General features: G+C 39.4%; 1 protein-coding gene across 1 annotated transcript in view; it reads left to right on the top strand.

Moving 5' to 3' along the window:
* Nucleotides 1-21455, top strand: part of PREP (prolyl endopeptidase) — a gene marked incomplete at both ends in the record, with an annotated part of 98684 nt that overhangs the window by 21730 nt on the left and 55499 nt on the right. The window contains 4 exons of the mRNA XM_084228310.1: nucleotides 2752-2885; nucleotides 4018-4148; nucleotides 6635-6844; nucleotides 9068-9189. Of these exons, the coding sequence (XP_084084436.1) occupies nucleotides 2752-2885; nucleotides 4018-4148; nucleotides 6635-6844; nucleotides 9068-9189 (597 nt within the window). The remainder of the gene's footprint in view (nucleotides 1-2751; nucleotides 2886-4017; nucleotides 4149-6634; nucleotides 6845-9067; nucleotides 9190-21455) is intronic.

The raw sequence follows: 21455 nt of genomic DNA on the forward strand, positions 1-21455 counted from the left end.
TTCTCTGGACCCACTTTTGTCCTCCTATTGCTTATTGTTTACCTGAAGCCAGGGTAGTCTTTTTAAAAGACAAACCAGATAATATAACGCTCTCCTTCCCCAATCAATCATAGCTTGTTGCACTTAGGAAGAAGAATCAGCCTTTTTTCATCTGCCCACCTGGTGCCACATGGTCTCGCTCCTGACTAGATGTCTGCCCTTGGCTGGTGTTTCCTCTTCACTCATTCCCAGCCTCACTTGCCACCTCATTCTGCTTACACTGCTGAGCTCCCAACCCCCAAGGGCCCTCCGCTTGCCATTGCTATTCCCTGTCTTTGCATGGCTATTCCCTCTTGCCTGTTAGATTTTACCGCAAAACTCAGAAGGTGGTCCTCCCTGAAGTAGGGGTTCTCTGTGCTCATGCAGCCCAGGGTATGGTGAATCCTGTTTTTTCAATTTCCAAACCACTCTGCATTGATATTTTTGTAAAATGTAACAAAGACATCAAGCAATGTTGTATCATTTATAGCAGCCTCTCTGCAAGTCCTCATGTGATACTCTCCATGGGTTCTTTCTTGGAAATTGCCACTTTAAGCAAAAATGACATGACAAAGCTGGTCCTTGTTAAGTGTCAGCTGAATTTTTTTTTTTTTTTGTCATCAGCATTATCATGAAATGACATTGAATGAAATGACATTATTCAACATTATTCACTTTATACAGCTCATCATAGGCTGGTGGCAAACAATTCAGAACCAGCACGGGCTATGGATGTCACACAGGGTAGCATGTCCTTAAGACAGCTGCTTCCTGCAGCCCTCTGACTTGTGCTTTGTGCCCTGTTGAATGTTAGCTCCATGGTGGCAGGGTCGTAGTCTTAGACCTGTTACTAACCTTTATCCACAGTACACACTAGGTTCTTATTAAACTTTGTTGACACTCCAGTGCCCTGACATGCCTGCCCTGCCCAACCCACCCCAGAAAGCAGCAGGAGAAAATCATAGGAAGCACAGGCTGCTCCCCCTTCTCCATCTGAGTGGGTCTGCTTTGTTTCCACATCCAGCATCAGACATGGAGTCCACCTCAGTCCCCTGCCCCTGTGAGACTTTACAACTCTGCATGGATTTTGTCACTAAAAACAAAGCCATTTTTCATATTGACATTCTTTTTAGTGAGTTAGAGTGTGTTGAGCAAACTTTTTCCATAAAGGGCTATCTATATCTTAAATATCTTAGGTGGTGTGAGCTACATAGGTCTCTGCACCTCCTCTCCCCGTCTCCCCCAACTGTAAAAACAACTATTCTTACCACGAGTACCATCAGAAAGCAGGCCAGGGTGAAGTGTGCCAGTCCCTGGCAATCAGTTGGAATTGCATTTCAATGTAGTTTTATCTTCTGTTTGAATGAAATAAGCCATGTGACACATAAAAGTTGTGTTTCTTGATCCTTTTGCAAAAAAAAAAAATGTTGCTCACCATTATATTCATACTTACTCTCGTTTCCAAGTATATTATAATTATGAATAAAGTTTAGAGCAGCTTTCTCTCACACAGAATGGCAGTTGCCTAGAGCAGGGCTGGCGGTTTGTGTGCATAGAAGAGACCAGGAAAAGATCATTTGAGCTCAGATGTACCTGTGGACCTGGGTGCTGCATCCTGAGGTAGACTCTAGTAAGGACCCATTCAAAAATGTTCATATCTGAAAGTTTTCTCCTAAGTTTTTACTTGTTCCTGGAGAGCTGATACATTCTTGTTTCATTTCTTACCAATAGACAGTTTTGAATTATTATGAGGCCAAGTGTTTATAGTACTACAAATTTTGTAACTGTTTTGTTATAAATGGGATATACTTGGATACATCTGGCCCCTTGTAAAAGCCACCCCTTCCTTTGCCACCAGTCTCCAGAATTCCTGTAGGCCATCTGTTGCCAGTCTTGTAACCATTGTTGTTGATAGTCTATTTCAGTCACCCATTTTTTGTTCATGTATTCTTTAGTTTCACTTTTTAGTAAAGTTGTGTGAAATTAAGACTGCACATCTTTAAAAGTTAGTAACTTAGGGCCTCCCTGGTGGTGCAAGGGGTTAAGACACAACCTATGAAGCTATCCAACCTATGAAGCTATCTGCAGCCACTGCAGCATAAGTTTGATCCCAGTCAGGGAGATACCCACATGGCACAGCAGATCTCTCCTGACTGGCCCACTGCTCCCCTCAGCAATGTACTTTGGTCAATCTGCCTGTTCTGTTCCTCACTCTGTCTCTGGTGAGTCCTCTCACCCTCCACATCTCTGGCCTGTACCCCAGCTCTTGTATGCATAAATAAAAATAAACCTTTAAAAAATAAAATAAATAAAAGTTAGTAAGTTAAAAATAAAATTGATCAAATAGTGCCTCTGTTTCTCTGATCCCTGGCTGCTAAGAAGCCTGAAACCTTGACTCTGTGAATGTAGTCTGACAGTGTATGATCTGAGTGGCAGTATAGTTTCATGAAATTGGAACCAACTACACGTCTATGCTGTGTGATATTGGAACAACTTTTTAATTATTCTGAGCCTCAGTTTCTCCTTTTGTATAGTTGGGCTAATAAAAGAATCTTTTTCATAGAATTATGAGTACTAAATGAATTAATGTTTCCTTGGTAGATAGTGCCGTGTTAGCATTAGATATTATTTATTGAGGGAAAATATGCTTTTACTGATACATACTAATAAATAACTTTCCACATAGAAAATTTTATGTCTGACTTGCTTTACCCATTGAAATTTTCACTACAGGCTTTCGTGGAAGCCCAGAACAAGATTACTGTGCCATTTCTTGAACAGTGTCCTATCAGAGGTTTATACAAAGAAAGAATGACTGAGCTGTATGACTATCCCAAGTATAGTTGCCACTTCAAGAAGGGAAAACGGTATGTCAGGTTGCTTTCATTTAATTTTCCTTTTCCTTTTCTTATGGACTGCTTTCTTAAATGATAAAACACAAATTCTAAATAACCTAGAGGTTATGAAATTTCATTAGACTCAATTCTTTTCTTGCTTGAATATGAGGAATATTTTATTGTTTGTTTGGCTATTGTCCAAACTCTTTAAGACGGAGAAATTTACTTGGCATTATATCCTAGGAAGAAATCTAAATTGTAGGAGTTATTCTTGTCTTGAGGTGGCTAGTTCTCTTGGTGGCTAGTAATTTGTGAGTTAGGATTTATAGACAGCAATGGAGATTTATTTGCCTGTGAATTTATCATTGACTTACACTACTAGAAAACATGTTATTATATGCATTTCTTCTATCCAAGAAGGGAAATGGACCCAGAAGTGGCACCTAATAATTTACCTCTCTTGTTCCTTTGCCTTTCACACCCAGTTAAACTCTTTCTCTTGTTCCTTTTTTTTTTAAGTCTCTTTGGAGCCACCCATCACAAATTTATTTTAGAATTTCTTAGACACCTCCTCCTGCTGGAATCACCAAATTATGATCTGCAAGCTCAGCCCTGCATACCACTTGGTTTTATAAACAAAATTTTAGTGAGGAAAAAACCACGTCCATTTGTTTATGTGTTAACCATGGTTGCTTTTGTACAACTGCAGGGTTGAGTTGTAGCAGAGACCATATGGCCTCCAAAGCATAAAACATTTGCAATTTTGCCTGTCATAGAAAAGGTGACCCTGTCCCTAGCAGTCTGGCTAACAAAGGGAACCAGCATTTATTTAGAAAATCTAATTTCTTCTCCATTGAAAGAAAAGTCACTGCTTTTTTTTTTTTTTTTTTTGCTTTTTTTTTAATTTTAGCAAGGCTTTGTTTCTGTTTAGCTCAGATACCAAATTACAGTAAGTTACTTGAATATCTGAAGCAATTCAGGTAAAACTCAAGCTGTAGGAAGATGTTGGGACACTTCCTCCTTAATCCCAGTGTCCTGGATGTGACCTGTTTGCAGTTGTACTATTTATGTTATTGTTCTTTTTCTTTTTGGTTGTATGTGTTTGGTTTTGCTCCACAAACAGAAAATTATACAGCTAAATACAGATCATCTCTGTCCCCAGGTATTTCTATTTTTACAATACAGGTTTGCAGAACCAACGAGTATTATATGTACAGGATTCCTTAGAAGGTGAAGCCAGAGTGTTCCTTGACCCCAACATACTCTCTGATGATGGCACAGTGGCACTCCGAGGTGAGTGCTACCCAAGGGAGTCCAGAACCTTCGCTGCAGCTTGATTTTGCAGTCACCCATCCTTTGAAATACCAGACAGAATGTAGACCAGCTTGCAGAACAGATGCACACACAATGTCAGGAAAGCTAATTTTTGCACAGTATATTTAGAGCACACAAGTATCACATTCTTCTGGTGGCATGAAACAGCAATGTAGAATAATTCACACTACACTCAAATTAGCTTCTAGGGTTTCTGGGATCTTGAATATTATTATCCTTTCTCATAGCATCCCTGAGACCTATCTCTGATTGGCAAAAAATTAATCCTCTTATGAGGAATTTAAGCTATATGATAAATATTCCAACTTTAAATATAAATCATATGAAAGAATTTATGAGATCTTTTTCTTTGCAGGGCAGAGAAGTGATAAACATTTTAAAATTTAATTAGCCATTGGTATGTTAGAATTAGTAAGACACAAATCTTGTAGAAATTGGATGACTTGGTACCCTGTCCCCTGAAGATGCACATTGAAAAATCCAAATAGATATGTTTACCTGTAGTTGCTGTATATCTCCTTAGTAACTGTCTCCAAGATAACACCATCCACAAGTCATAAAGATGTTACCTCAGGTTTATGCCATAAGCACTACCTCTAGGGCAAGGACATTGGCTGTTCTGTCATTTCATAATTGTATACTCTGAGAATCATCTCTTGTTAGCATCCTTGATGTTTTTAGTGAAGTTAGCTCACCATTTTCTCTGTGACATCTCCTGTTTTATAGTAAAAGCATAGGTGGAGGAGGGGTTCAACCCTGCAGAACTGAGCAATTGGAATAGTGAAGCTTTGTAATTGATTAGGTGGGAATTCAAGAGCCCTGTTCCAACAGATCTGTGCAAAGACACTTTAATAAAGGTGTCATTTAATAAAGGTGTCATTTTAGTCATCTAGTAGTCCTCTTCTTCTTTCCCCAAATAAATTTTGTATGTAAAATGATGATCCTATATCAAAAATCATCAGTATTAAAAAGAAAATGTCAGCCAACTTACAAGTTATTCTTGCATGAATTTGAACAAAGTTGTAAATGAATTTAATTCACGGGTTCTGTGCAAAACTATACCCTGTAAAGGTATTCATGTAGTAATTAAGAATATTTTGCAACTCATCAAAAGACTTCATTGTACCAAAGTTCCATCTCCTGTTATGCTCATTCTAGAAACTCTAAAGGACTGCTCATCATGCACCGCCCTGATAGACGAAAAGGGAAATCAGCCAGGGGATCTGGTCTCAGCTTTGGTTTTCTGAGAATGACATTACTGGAAGTCACAGTGTTGATATTCAGATTCTTTTGATAGTATATTATTTTTCTTAACTATAAATTTCAAGTTAAAATATTGTAATTAATTTTTCCTGAAAATGTTCTAATTCTATCTAAATAATCCAAAGACTACAATATTATGTAGAGAAAAATGTATTTTTTCCCCTGTCACCTTCTAGATGCTTTTCTGCATTTACATATATGTGAACCTGGATACATTATAGGAATTAATTGTATTAATAAGTAGGTTTTGTGAAATTTTAAACTTATTTCCCATTAATAGAAACTCCATGTAAAATAGTAGAACGTTTCTGAAAATAGTTGGGTTTGTAAGGATAATTTTCAGCCCCCAGTGATGTTTATCAAGCATCATAAGAGGAAATCTCTGTTATCAGTGTCTGGTATCAAATGGTATATTTACTTCATAATGATAAAAGCCAATATAAACATGTAAGTATTTGTAAAGAAACATTCCATGGTGATTAAAACATTCTGTCTGTCCTGACTGTAGACTTGGACCTGGTGGAGCAGTCTGTAGATAGCACTGTTTTGCCTTTTTTTTTTTTTTTTGGTCATTTGTGGAATTTGTGCTGTGAGCCTTCCTTGCAAGCCCCCAGACTGTTTACCTTGGCTGGTATGGTCAGAGGGTGTGCATGTTAATCCTCGAGTGCCAGCAATGCTCAGAAAATGAGGTTGTGACGAATGATTTCAAATAGTTTGGAATCCATTCCAAAAATTACCTAATGGCTCCAATTTAGTTGTGTTACATAGTATGTGACATAATTTCATTACTCTAAAAGTAGCCTCTTTACTCCTTTTCCCCCTCCTTGTCTTGGAGTATAAATAAAATATGTCAAAAGTCCCAGGTAAGCTCTGCTTTTAAATGAACTGCCTGTTGAATTATAGAAATTTTAACATGGAGATATCTTAGATACCATCCAATGTTTCATTTTACAGATGAAGAAGCTAAGACCTGGATTGGTTAGGAAACTTGTCCAGTGTCATAAAGGTCCTAAAGCTTAGCCTTCAGCATTCCTCAGCTGTCAGTTTCCTATTCCTTCTTTCACCATGATCTGCTTCCAAGTATAACAGAGAGCTTTGTCACATAGCAGCAAGGGTAGTGAGCAAGGCTAGGGGCTGTGTCCTCACATTCACCATTTGGGAATTTCTCCTCTGTCCCATAGGCTATGCATTCAGTGAAGATGGTGAATATTTTGCCTATGGTCTAAGTGCCAGTGGTTCCGACTGGGTGACGATCAAGTTCATGAAAGTCGATGGTGCCAAAGAGCTTCCAGATGTGCTCGAAAGAGTCAAGTTCAGCTGTATGGCCTGGACCCATGATGGGAAGGGAATGTTCTACAATTCATATCCCCAACAAGATGGAAAAAGTGATGGTAAGCTAAGTCTCAGATGAAGTATCTTTTTCATAAAATAGAAATTATGGTTTCACATGATTTTAAGAAGAAACTAAACCCCGTATAGAGATTGTTTGGTCTAGAACCAGGTTTCCTCAAAGTGCTCTGAGTTAACAGTGATGTGTGACAGATCACCCCAAAACCTAATGACTTATATTAATGACCATTTGTCTTTGCTTGTGCATCTGTGGGTTGGCCAGGCAGTTCTGGGTTTAGCTGAGTTTTATGTCTCACTATCTGTAGGTTAGTGATTGGACTTAGCTTGGTTCTTTCACATCTGGGGCCTTGGCTCTGCTCCATGTGCTCTTTCATCCCCTTGCAGACTAGCCTGGGTTTGTTAATGGTAGCTCAGCGGGATTAAGGGAGGGGGAGCTGAAAGGCACAGCTTCTTGGAGGCCTAGACTTGGCTATTGGCACAATGTCACTTCACTGCATTCTGTGAACCAAAGCAAGTCATGGGATTAGTCTCTTTTCAAGAGGTGGGCAAATAGGGAGTTGTAAAATGTTGGGACCATTTCTATAATCAGTCCTTCACAAATGTATTGTCTCTTATAAGGGGATCATGGACGTGTTTTATTTTGACAATGCCAACATATTTAGTGATGTTGAATAATGAGAAAGTTTCCCTATGGCATCTCTTCCTAAAATCAGAAGTTTCAGGTCATCTAGTTCCACTGGTTCCATTTGTCTTGACACTTTTCTTCTTGTTAACTTCCTGGACACACCTTTGTTCTTCTATTACACAAAGATTCTATTGTGTTCAAGTGTTCCCTCTTTCTTTATATCTCTTTTTTTATTTATTTATTTATTTTTTTGCATGTGAGTGTCCAGTAGTTCTAGCACCATTTGTTTTGTTGAAAAGACTATATTTTCGGGCCTCCCCTGTGGTGCAGTGGTTGAGCACTGGGTTGTGAAGCTGCCCGCGGCCTCTGCGGCGCCGGTTCGATCCCCGGCTGCTCCCCGGCCACCGGAGGAGGGTCCCACATGGCGCAGACCTCTCCTGCCGCCTGCTGCTCCCCTCAGCAGTGTACTTCGGTCCTTCTGCCTGCTCTGCTCCCCGCTCTGGCTCTGGTGAATTCTCTCACCCTCCCGCGCTTCTGACTGTACCCAGTGCATGTATAAACAAAACAAACAAACAAACAAATAAATAAATAAAACATGCCTCTAGAAAAATTAAAAAAAAAAAAAGACTATATTTTCTCCATGGTATTGCCTGTGCTTTTTTTTTTTTAATTAAAAATCAGTTGAATATAATATACACATATCTGATACACTCTTACTTTGGGCTCTCTATTCTGTTCCATTGATCTATTTGTCTGTTTATTTGCTATCACACTGTCTTGATTACTTATTTAAGTCTTGAGGCCAGGTAATGTTAGTCCTCCAGCTTTTTTACTCCCTTCAATATTTTGTTGTTTATTCTGAGTGTTTTTTTTTTTTTTTTTTTGCCTCTCTACATGAACTTTGGAATCCATGAATTAATTTTTCGCTAGGCACAAATGATTTGCTGGGATTTTGATTGGAATTATGTTGACTCTTAGATCTAGTTGAGAAGAACTGACATGTTGCATATTCCTATCCATAAACATGGAGCATCTCTATTTGATTTCTTCCATCAGAGTTTTGTAGTTTTGCTCATATTGGTCTTAACACGTTATTTTTTTTTTTTTTCCAAGATTTATTTATTTATTTATACATACAAGCACTGGGTACAGTCAGAAGCACGGGAGGGTGAGAGAATTCATCAGAGCCAGAGCGGGGAGCAGAGCAGGCAGAAGGACCGAAGTACACTGCTGAGGGGAGCAGCAGGCGGCAGGAGAGGTCTGCGCGCCATGTGGGACCCTCCTCCGGTGGCTGGGGAGCAGCCAGGGATCGAACCAGTGCTGCAAAGGCTGCGGGCAGCTTGGCAACCCAACGCTCAACCGCTGCGCCACCAGGGAGGCCCCTTAACACATTTTTTGCTAGATTTATATCTAAGTAGTTTATTGTGGGGAGGTTTGTCAATGGTACTGGTGTTGTATTTTAATTTCAAATTCCTCTTGTATGTTGCTGGCATAGAGGAAAGTGGTTAACTTTTGTATATGAACCTTGTATTCTACAACATGGTACTTTTTAAATGTTTCTAGCATTATACAATGTGAATAGAATAGACGTTCTTAAAATCACCAACTGCATTTCAGTGTACATTTTTACCCCCTTCAGGCACAGAGACATCCACTAATCTCCACCAAAAGCTCTGCTACCACGTCCTGGGGACTGATCAGTCAGAAGATGTTTTGTGTGCTGAGTTTCCTGATGAACCCAAATGGATGGGTGGAGTTGAGGTAGGTTACTGCTGTCAACCTTTACATGCAAAGATGGTCTCTCATGGGTTGTGTGTATAAAGACTCCTCATTTGATTCTCTTTTGGGAGGGTAAAAGTCTTTTTGAGTGGGTAGACTTAAAAACTTTGGTGTTCAAATTGACTCAGTGAAGGCAGTGTTTTTCAATTGCAAGCTCAACACATTTATCTTAATACCAAAACTATTGCATGCTTACTCTAAGAAATGTAAAACAGTATAGAATAATGTTGCGGATAAAGTAAAATATGAACATTTTGAAACTTGGAATCTTGCATCTCAGAGGTGAAAAGAGTTATCCTTCCAAATTTTTCCCTTATATACAAGAGAGAATATCAGGAGAGAGAGAGAGAGAAAAAAAAAGATTTTCTTTTTTTCACAACTGCGCTCTTCATGTGAAGTGTTCACTTGATTTTACATTTACACATGTATCTTCTAGACATTTTCCCATCTAATAATAGCTGGTTTGTACATTCCTTGGGAGTCTCAGCAACAACCAGCCTCTATTGAAGTGATGCATCTTTGAGGCTGCTTATCCAGATTTTATTCACATAATCAACTGGGAAGCAACTTAGAAGTACTTAGAATAAAAACTTGACTTTTGATAGCTCTTTTCTGAATCCTAAGAAATTTTTTATTGAAGAAAAAAAAAGCCATTCTGGGTGTTTTAAAATAGGTAGGCTGTCCCATTTTTAGAGGAAATTAGGAATCCACCAGAAGCATTTTAGTTCATTGAGATACAGAACTTTGACAACAAAGGAACATTTTAAATTTCAAATTCTGGTTATGGGTCTGGTTCTTGGGGGTTAGAATAGGAATCTGCCTATTCTATCATAGGTCCATGTGCATTGATATACTTTATTCCAAATTGTCCTTTATTTTGCTTCTTTATAGACCAGGGCTGCCAAACTACTGCCCTGAAGTCAAATCTGGCCCACTTCCAGATTTTGAAAATAAAGCTTTATTGGCACACAGCCATACCACCCTTGTTTATATTTTGTCTGTGGCTGGTTCTAAGCTATAACATTTCCAGCTGAAAATACTTATTCTGGCTTTTTACAGAAAAAAAAATTGTCAGATTTTAATGCAATGTGTTAAAATGAAGTTGTAGGATGTATATTTCATTACCCGAAACTCTGCCCTTCTCATGTTTTTTCTTTTCCACCTATTTCTTTCCCACCTAACACCATACAAGCTCTTCTTCTGTGGTTACTTTTTGTTGTGTTTTTCATATATACTTGTAATGACTTTTTTAACTCTAAATTGTTTCTACTGAGTTTTTCTTTTTCTCCTCATACCTAAAGCTTCTGCTTACTATGGATGATGGATATTTATTTATAAAATAATACACATTTTTACCTTCATCTAAGTGAAATAATTTGGGAGATAAATATACTGTAAAGTTTTGTTTTTTTTTTTAATATTAGATCATGTGTTTCTTTTTAGTTTTTTTGGAAGGGGCGTATTCATGGGAGAACCTAAAATAATATATTTTTGATAATAAAATTTTATTCCCTCCGGAGTCTTCATGAAATCATAGTCATGCTTCCCCAGAGAAACTTTTATGCTTCAAAACAAATAATTTCACATAGTAGACCTATTTTAATCAAGGTAGAATTATTTCACTGATACAGTAACATACTCAGAAGAAATGCCAGAATGTCAGTATATCTCAGCATATCAGTCTAAGAAAACAAGCTTCACCATAGAGTGCACATCTGGCTCCAGATCTCTTCATTGGCATTTTGTTGAAATAACTTGTTTTTCCCTTTTTTTTTTCACTTTTTAAAAAATCATAAAACACATATAAGATTTACCACTCAATCGTTTTTATGTGGAGCAAGCAATAATGTCAAATGCACTCCCAGTCCTGTTATTATGTAAGTGTTGCTGTCATCCTTCCCCAGAATGTTTTTCATCTTGCAAAACTGAAACTCTCTAAATTAAATATTAACTCCACTCTCCCCCCTTCCCTGCTAACTGCCATTTTACTTTTTGTCTCTCTGTATTTAACCAGCTAGGTACTTAACATAAACTTCAGCACGTGGCACTTACCCTTTTGTGCTTGGTTGTTTCACACAGCACTGCATCCTCAGGATTTTTGTCCATGTTGTAGCATATATCAGAATGTCCTTCCTTTTTAAAGCTGAATATATATTGTGTGTATATGTCACATTTTGTTTATCCTTTCATCTGTCAACAGACACTTGGGGTCAGTATTGTTGTGAATAATACCTCTATGCACAGCCAGCTTCTTAAAATACAGTGGAGACATATATGCATTTAACATATGCATGCCTGCTGGGTAGGCAATAAAAAAAAAAGGTAGATTTAAGTAGCTCAGGTGATCCTTCTACCATTCCTTGGGTAGCTACTTCACATAACTTGTCTACTATAATCTTTACCACAACCTTGAGAATGAATGCATCATTCCATTGCATCAACAAAATGAAATACCTGTTAGGGTAATTAACATGCAAGTTCATGGCTCAGACTCCCCCCTGGGTATGTTACTTCATACCCATTAACTCCATCGCCTGTAACTTCTTAAATATCATGTGTTCTACTGCCCTGGCCAGAAGGAAAGCGGTCATACATTAGCAGCAGCAATGGCTGTTTAAACAGTGGCAGTAAATGAAGGGGTACAGATGTCCTGCACAGAAGTAGTAAATGAAGTGGAAGGAAGAAAAAAAAAAAACTGAAGGGACATAAAAGTGAGTTCTATGGAAATTTATATTGGACCAGGGCCCTACTGAGTGCAACGTGTGGAGGGAGTCTTTAAGAAAGCCAGTGGGCTCAGTACACACAAACTGGTGGAGATTTCTAGCAACTATATTCCAACCGCTTGGGTCATCGTGTTAGATAGAGGTCACCCCTCCAGTTGCCAGGGCTGGCTGTCCCCTTCCTTTCTCAGCCTATTCCGAGTGATCTTTCTGTCCAAGTGGGCTTGCTGCAGAGGGGGACACTCTTTGTCACCTAAACATGAGTACACTAGTTTTGCAGTATGACAACTTCAGAAGCCTCAAGCCTGAATTTATGGTTCAGTCCCAGGTCATAAAAATCTAGATCATGAAAAAGAAATCTTGATGTGGGAGTTTCTTGTGCCTGTCAGCAAAGTATGATAAAACCCAAGGGAGTCCAAGAAGCTGGTGTGCCTTTGAGTGGCTGTTCCAGAAGCACCCATGACCTGTATGTACAGGTGAGCTCGCAAGGCTTCGCTGAGAATGAAGCCAGCACTGTCCACTGAGAATGAAACCTCCTGTGTGTCAGTGGCCTGCACCTTAGAGAAAGGCAGCAGCAGTCCTTCAGCCTGAGCTCCAAATGCAAGTGCCCTGGCTGGTTGTTGGCTTTTATTTTTCAAGGACTTGCTAATAGGATCCATCTTATGAACCTAGTATTCTGTTAATACATTTAACAGGGTCTCTGAGTGGGGCCAGGGGTGTAGGGATGGGAAGTAGGGTGTACTATAGCAGAAATCAGGACATTTTTATCCTTATCCTATCTCTGGTCTTGGGCAATGTCACTTGGTCTCTCCAAGCTAGTGTCCTTCATGTCCCCCATTGCATCTTCAGCTCTCAAAGTCTATGAGATGGGATGCTCTCACAAACCCCAGAGGCAGGTTTCCCAGGTGAGAACGCAGCTGCTGGATGTGAGGCAAGTGGGACGTGGAGTGTGGGCAGGGTGGGTGTGTCCAGAGGCATACTCAGGCTGGGGGTAGGCTGCGTGTGTGGATGTGTGTGGGTGTCTCTGGCCAGCTGCCTTCCCCCTTGGCTTTGACTGCTGTAGTGCAGGTTCACTCAGGACTGACTTCTCTTTATGTGCTAGATGCGTCTTCTCATGACTGCTTCCTTCTCAGATAGCTCCTCTGCCTCCCTTCACGGGCAGGACTTCCTTGCCTTCCACAGTCTGTAAGTTACTGTCAGGAAGTGCCTTTGGTTTTCCCACAGTTATCCGTGTCCGTCATCCTCCGCAGAAGAACTTCCTTCTACCCAGCAGAACCCGTGACTTTCTGGATACTTTTGGGTATTAGAACTATTACTAAGGGTCCAAGGCTGTCCACAACCAAATGTCAGTTTTTCCAATTTACAGGCTTTTCCCCTTTCCTCCAGCCCAAGTTTGGTGAGCACATGGGGACTAGCAAGTGTGTATTTCTTTTTTTCTGGATTGTTTCTTTTTTCTCTTACCGAGACCTGGATATGAATAGTCCTTGCAGCTTTCTTCATGGTAGCCCCAAGCTGACAAATAATCCATTAACATGTACATGAACGAACAAATTGTGGTGCCGTCCTATGATGGAATAATGCTCAGCAGTAAAAAGGAATGAGCTGTTAATATACCAAACAACAGTGATGCCTCTCAAAATAACTATGCTCAGTGAAAGACAGAAGGGAGTACATAGTGTTTGGTTCCATTTATATCACACAGTCCAGAAAATGCAAACTAGCCTATAAAGCAGACTGGTCTAAATCAGTCAGTGGTTGTTTGGGGATGAGAGGGAGGGTCTGTGAAGGGGCAGGAGGAAACTCGGGGATGATCACACGGAACATTGGGACTAACCTTCTACCGGTGCCTCCCTTCTGAGCAATAACAAAGATCTCCTGTTACTTCCCTTTGGTTATTCATGGTGGGTTAGTTCCTCTAGTGACCATGCAGAGAGGAGAAGCTGGAGAAGGAGAATAGGATTTGTGCTCATCCAGAGGTGTTTATTGATCCCTTTGGGCTGATAATAGTCAGGGCATGTCAGGACATAGCTCCCTTTTGGCATCTCTTGTCGTGAGATCCCCTCAATTCTGGGAACCTCTGTACTTCATTGTTCCCTGATGCGGGTCATAAACACTCTGGCTGACCTTTAGCATTGTTCCCGGAAGCTTCTGCTCCCATCAGGATTCCCTTGAGATTCTGGCTTCTCTGCTACTCTGCCTCCATCCCTGCTGTAAATAGATGCACCTTTCAGGTTGACTTGAGGCCAGCTACCTTCTGGAGCCTATAGGCCCAGGGGAATCCACACCTTGTTCTCTCCATCCTGGACATGCAATGCAGTGTGCACCACTGCCCCTCTCCCCAGCCAGCCTCCTGCCCTCAGTTCCCCAAGCTGCCGGGATCATAGGAACCACACAACTGCCACTGGCGGGTAACATGAAATAGCTGACATTTGGCTTGAAAGGGCAGTGAGACAGCCATAGTGAGTCACCTGCTATTTAATATAGACTGTGAGGCTTTAGTTGAAGGGCAAGATTGTGGGAGGTTAGAAGGTGTCAGGTATTAGAAGGTTGTACTGTATATCTAAAAAAAAATTTTTAAGTGGTTTGTAGAGCATTAAAATAACACACACAAAGAAAGCAAGCATTTTGAAATACTTTTCCCAGCAGAGGGTGCTATAGCATGTAGATTCTGAAAATATATCAAGTTTCTTTAGAAAGTGTTGGAAAAATGCCCAGTCTCTGATTATCTAAATACTTCCTACATTGAGAACCTAATTTTATAATACTTAATTCTTGGGGGAAAGTTTTTTCTTAAATACAGGTAATCCTAATATTTTTATCTATTATCTCCAGTTGCCATTCTTGCATACTTGCTTGTAATTACTAGTAATCAAGATATTTGTATACACTTTTATATATCTTACACATACATGAACATGTAGACTCTTGCCTGATGCCGACTCACCGAGGGTTTTCGGTGAATGTTAATGTCCTTACTCTGCCCCTGACAAATAATCCATTAGCAAGTGCACGAATGAACAAATTGCAGTGCATCCCTATGGTGGAATACTGCCATACCCCAGAAGACCCTTCTGGGCTCGCCTTATAGAACATACATTGGATGTTTTTGACTTGAGCAGTAATTGTCCAGCACCCTCTTCCTGAGCAGCACAGGTCATGCATTTATTCCTCCAATACTTAGTAAGCCCTTCCCTTCGCTCCCCACTGTTGAGTGCCAGGCAGACTCAGAGCTGAGATAGGCAGACTCAGACCCTTATGGAAGGTGTTTGTCATAGTAACCTATTCTGTGTTAGTATTTGTAAGTAATAAAAAGAAGTTCAGATGGTCTCACTCATAGCAGGAATCTAGAAAACTTAAATAAGGGACCAGGAAAATGAATATAAGAAAGTGAAAATCAAAATCAACAAAAAACTATGAACCAGAGACACTTTTTGGGGGGTGGGGGGCGGGAGGGGAAGGATTGGGGTCAGAATGGGGCGTTTGCAATTGTATGGGGGAATATAAAAATAAAATTTATTATTTAAAAAAAATAAAACAGGAAAAGATGCTGGCAATAGAAATGTAGACAACCATCACATTTGTTATTGTATGCTTATTTTTTATAATTTAGTCATCAATTAAATGCAGGTTGTGAAAAAAACAATGCCAATAGGAGAAATTAATAGAATTTGAATGAAATCTTAAATTTGACACCGGATTTCTAAACCAGAATGCTTCAAATCAGTGATTTCTCCTGCTGAAAACCAAAGATAAGTATCCTTTAAGAGTTCATGTGATTAGGTTAGAGCCAATAAAAAAAAAAAAAAGAAGAAGTTCAGGGTCTCAGGACAATCTCTGCGATGTTTGGTGTGTTTCTCACTTTGAAGATACCTTTGTCAACTTTAACTTCAGTGATTGAGCCTGAGGCTGAGCATGTATTCTTGGTGACTCCTCATGCCTTGGGCTGTGTTGGGGAGCCCTCACTTCCCACTAGCTCCTGGACACTGATCCCTTCTCTTCATGACAGGAATGACCAATGGTTGTCCTTGTTTCTGTCCCAGGTGGATTCCTAAGTGGACTGTGTGTGCTCGAGACTCACAGCGTCCTCTTTCCTCAGCATGGCATGAAGTGCTAGTGTCCTTCATGCTGATAGGTAGTGCACACAAAGTCCTAGCTGCGTGCTGCAGAAGGCAGAAATGTAGGAAGCCAAACTAAAGATTGAATGTGAGTAAATCTGGAAGCTCAGCTGTTTTGTGCACATAAAATAGCTCCTGACTGGACAGAGACGGGTGTTGTGGTGTTGCATTTGCTCATCCATCACTTTTTCTCACCTGATCTCTCTTAACGCTCAGTAAGGGAGCAAAGAAAACAAATGGTAGATTCTTGCCCGAGAAACAACTGGGTTGATAAGAAACATCAGTGGCTTTATCATGTCAAGACCTACATTATACGTTTTATTTTGAATAGTTTTTCTTTTCCTAGAATTTCCCATTTTACCTGTTTCTGGCAGACTGCAACATCAGGTAGTAGTGTTCAGGTTGATTTCCTGTTTTTCCCCTTTACTGTAACATCTCCCTGTATTAGGAAAGCTGGGTAATCCTACTCCCTGTTGAAAATGTTGATATTAATGCACGCCACTTGTGCATTCCATACAGTCTGTTACTGATGCAGTCTCATGTTTCATTCCAAATCCATAGTGAGTCCCATAAATGAAAAGCTATCATTAGAGGTGTTTGGTGTGACATTTAAAGTTTTCCTAGGTTAAGTTTTATTTATTTTTTATTGTTTTATTTTTAAAGATTTATTTATTTATTTATACAAGCACTGGGTACAGTCAGAAGCATGGAAGGGTAAGAGAATTCACCAGAGCAGGGAACAGAACAGGCAGACTGATGAAGTACACTGCTGAGGAGAGCAGTAGGCGCAGCAGGAGAGGTCTGTGCGCCATGTGGGACCCTCGCCAGTGGCCGGGGATCAAACCAGCGCTGCAGAGGCTGTGGATAGCCTCGCAACCCAGCACCCAACCGCTGTGCCACTGGGAAGGCCCCTTAGGTTAAGTTTTAGAAACGTATTTAACATTATTATGAAAAAGGAACTATTGTGAAAGAAATTCGAGTCTCTGAAATAAAATTGATAGTTTCCTGCTCTGAGAAGAACCTGATTAACTCACAAAGCTGTTAAAATCCACTTTCATTCGTTTTGTTAATTTCTCAGACTGTTTTAAATCTCACTGCTTTTTAGTATACTTTTTTATACACACAACCCTTTTGTCATCATGCGTAACAAAAGTTACTTTGGAAAAGTACATGTGTATTCACATTATGAAAAAAACTCTACCTTCTCGTTGGATACTATGTGGAAAAAATAATAGATATTAAATTTCATGTCTACAAGAAGACTTGGTCGTTAACACAAGACCATGTAACTATGGAGTTCAATGTCTCGCATAAAATATCATGAGAGTTTTTCTTTGAAAAGATATATTTTGTGAAAGTCCATAGTCTGTCCATATCTTTGTAAATATCAGTTATTTTGTATGCCATCATTTTGAAAGGCAACTTTGTAGACAGTTAAATGAGAGTTTGAAACATTAGTAAGTGATCTTCTGTTAACATGAGATGCATGGAGAAAAACTGCTTTGTTCAGATCAGTAGGAAGGCCCAGCTGTTCTTATTATATAGCTCTGATATTTAAAATAGCCAAGCTCATCAACTTAAAAAGTTTTACAATGCCAATAATAATAAAATAGGTTTATTGTTTAAGATAAAATGCAAAGATTCCATTCTCAGAAACTGCTGTTTTTGAATGCTAGTTCTACTTCACACTTCTTAATATAGATTCTTAGTTTTTTTAAAGCCTCAGATGACCCACTGGTTGAGCTGGTGACCTCTGTGAACAGGGGGCAGCCTGATACAGTCCCTGTCTGAATGCATCACTCTTTTAGATCCATGAGACAGTCACTGAAGATAATTCATAAAAACATACTAATTGGGCAAGAGTCCCATGACGTGTGCTCTCGTTGCTGGTTCTGTCTCGGAATTCTGTCATGTGATGTCTCTTGGGCTTGTCGAGGCCTTTCCCTGAATATACTAAATTGTATGGATTATGCGTTGATTGAACCCGCATATGTGAACCTGATAGAATCCAGGTAGTAGAAAAAGTACTCCATCTTTCAAGGGTTTCCTTGATGACATTACTATCGCAGTGTAGCTTAACACTACCATTTGCACAATTAAAATTTCTTAGTGAATTAACGTCTTAAGTGGAAGCATGAAGTCCATACTTTTGGTAATTGAATATGGAAGCCTTTATCAGGTCCCCCAATCAAAAGAGGAAAACAACACTTAACAGGTCCTCCTGTTAGCAGAAACTGTGCCAGGATGAGAGAGCACACTGATTAGAAGGGAATACTTCTTTTCCCATTTTCTGACTCCCTCAGGGATTTTTGGAGACTAGACATAAGGGAGGTTGGGGGTTTCGCTGGCTGGTTCGTAGCCCTAACCTGACTTTCTAAGTGAGTACCTTACACACAGATAGGTCATCTGGTTCTCCATCAAGTGACAGTTGTTTCAGGTCTAGTGGGTACAGAATCTGAGCAGGGAGAGGTACACTGTTCCCCAGGCCGCTCAGGAGACAGAGTGGAAGAATCCAGTCACCATGGGCTGCGCTAGTCTACACGCTTTGTATTTAGGGGTGTTTTGAGGCCTTGTATGCTGTGATAGGTCAGGTTCGCTGGGAAGCAAGCAGTGGACATTTGGTGCTGGGGAGGAAAGGCAGCAGGGGGAGAAGTAAATTGTGATGAAGTCACAGAGGCCTCTGCCAGTCTTCTGGGAGCACTCTAGCTGGGTTAGTGCTTTAGCAGTTTCCTAACTGGAGGATGTGAGAACTGGGCCTTTTATACCCACATTAATCAGTCATTGCATGTGGGATGAACTGATGTGTGGCCTTATGGGAGGTGACCCTCTTCATCTTGAGGATCAGGCCAGGAAGCTGTCTGTTCCCAACACCCAGCACCCGAGAGGCTGAGTGCTGCAGCAGATGACAGCATCCACTCCACTGCTGTCCAGCGCGAAGAACACTTAAGAATAAATATATTTAGCCCAAGTATATGTTAGACATAGCTCTCTGAACCAGCTGTCTATACCAGCATAGCAGTTACAAGAACAGAAAAAAAAAAAAATTCAAGCAACAATTTTACTTCTTTTTCAAGAGTCAGGAAAAAAACAACCTTCTCAGATCTCAGTCTTCACAGATCTTCTCCATGTTATAGATGTTCAGCTCTGCACTTCTAGTATACTTGGTGCTGTTAACATTCTACAGTATTGTTTGATCTGCATGGTTGTCTTGTCTCTCCCACCTGCACATGAGCCCTTGAGTCCCTGTCCTGTTGATTGTGTGTTCCAGAACCTAGTTCAAACAGTCTCTCAGTAAATGCTGGTTGAGTTGGTAGCCTCACCTCTGACTCCCTCAAATAATGGACAGCTGTGTTTGATGGCATATGTCTAATATTGTCTTTGGCTAAGGAGGTAAAAATTGTCACTTTGAATCTTCTGTTAAAACCACTCACTTTAGGCTTTGTTTTTTTTTAATCTATTAAGGTTCATCTGGTTACGGATGATGAAAAGCTAAGTACCAGTAGATGACAAAATGTTATCCAGCCCATCTGTAGAATTCCACAACCTCTGTACATCTTTATTTTTCCTTTTTCCAAGTACTTTTATCAGTATATTGTCTTCTGCCTTAATTAACATTTTCTAACAATATTTAATTAGTACTCTAAATGCACTTCAACAAATGACTTCACAGAATGAGCTTGCCAAAGTCACTTGTATCTAATGGAAAACACTTAAAAAGAAAACCTACCAGAGAGTAGTAAGAACAGTGAAGAGTTTTGGCTTTCACCTCTGTATAGGGTGGAATACAGTTTGATTTAATATCAGCATATGTATTCTTTCATTTATAGTAATTCTTAGAATTTTGTTCTTGCTAATATTTATGAAGGTGTATTTCTTATTTATATATTTGGGGGCAACAATCACTTAGCAGTGTTTTTGAAATTTGTGACCTTGAGCATTTGAAAATTCAGAATTGTTTCCAGCTTAGCAAATTTGTTTAGTGACTATGGAAAATCTCTGGTTGTGATAAATAGAGTTATAGTGAAAAAGATGAGTTTAATTGGCATCCCAACAGCCGTGCATCTTGGGACTTCCTGCCTTAGATTATATATAAACTGCTACAACTGTTTGCTTCAGCCAGAAAGGCTGAGAAAAACTCGTTAGATGTGCTTGAAACAGTTGCCATCGACGGTTTACTGTGATTCTTACAGTGAATTTTACTGCCCTATCTTTCTGTTGGCTGAATCACTACAACTGAATTAACCATCATTTATGATTGATGTAGCATGGCTTTAAGCACTAAGCTATAAAGATGCTGTACACAAAGGACAAGAGAGGAAAATAAGAAATAGTATTAATGACACTGTTTCTGTTACATTTAATGAAATTATAATTGTGAGGTTGCTGATGATATTCTTGTAGAGGACAGCTAGAAAATAGGTGAAATTAAATTCTAGACATTGCTTTATTAACTATACATGTAATAAGCTTAAGGGAAATGTATAAAAGGATATAAATAGAATTATATTAATATAGAAGAGGACAGAAGGAAAAAAGCAAGGTGAACCAAATATTCAAAATTAAGAATATAGAAGCCAGTGTATCAGCAATAACAGTGAATGAAAATAGTATACAGATTCTTAAATTGCATTTTTAAAACTAAATCAAATCATGTTCACTTGCAAGATCCCCTTTAAACATAATGGACAAATCATTTGGAAATACATTGAATATGAAAATGGACAAAAGAACTAATGTAAGTCAGAAATTAATATGAGGTTTCTCCAAAACTGACAAACTTTGAAGAGACTAGTAAGGAACTAGAGAAAGATGAAGCAAATGTATCGGATTCATTGGCTGTTATGTGTAGTTTGCAACAAAAAAGCAAAATGTACTGCTTTAATACTCAAAAGTGTCACCAAGAAAGAGCAGCCAAATTAAACAGAACTTTATAGAATCTTTTCTGAAACTATTCCTTACTTGGATTCCTACTTCTATTTTGCAAGTGCAAATTACCTCTGTGCTTCACAATAATCTTTTTTTCTGAGAAAGAGATGCTTAACTTACTATAACATCCATTATGCTGCCAATTGTTTAAAAATGCTGGATGTTTTAGCCATGCGTAGCTGGCCTCCTGAAACAAAACTGTGCTAAAAAGTGGATGGGCATTTGTAGTGAGCTGGAATCTTATTTCTCTGAATCTGAAAGGTTGCTGCTGCTAATAATAAGTACAACCCTGAAAATTCCATGCTCTAACACTTGTTTAAATGACCTGCAGCCAAACATCACCTTGCCCTGATACCAGTGTCAGCATGTGTGGACTTGATAAGAACAGTGCAACACATCACAGTGCACATTAAGTTTGACAGTTTTACCTCTACATCAAAGAAAAGCAGCTCGGGCAATTCATTGAAGTACTATTGGATAGGAAGCA

This window comes from Talpa europaea (assembly GCF_964194135.1).
Source record: "Talpa europaea genome assembly, chromosome: 2".
NCBI lineage: Eukaryota > Metazoa > Chordata > Mammalia > Eulipotyphla > Talpidae > Talpa > Talpa europaea.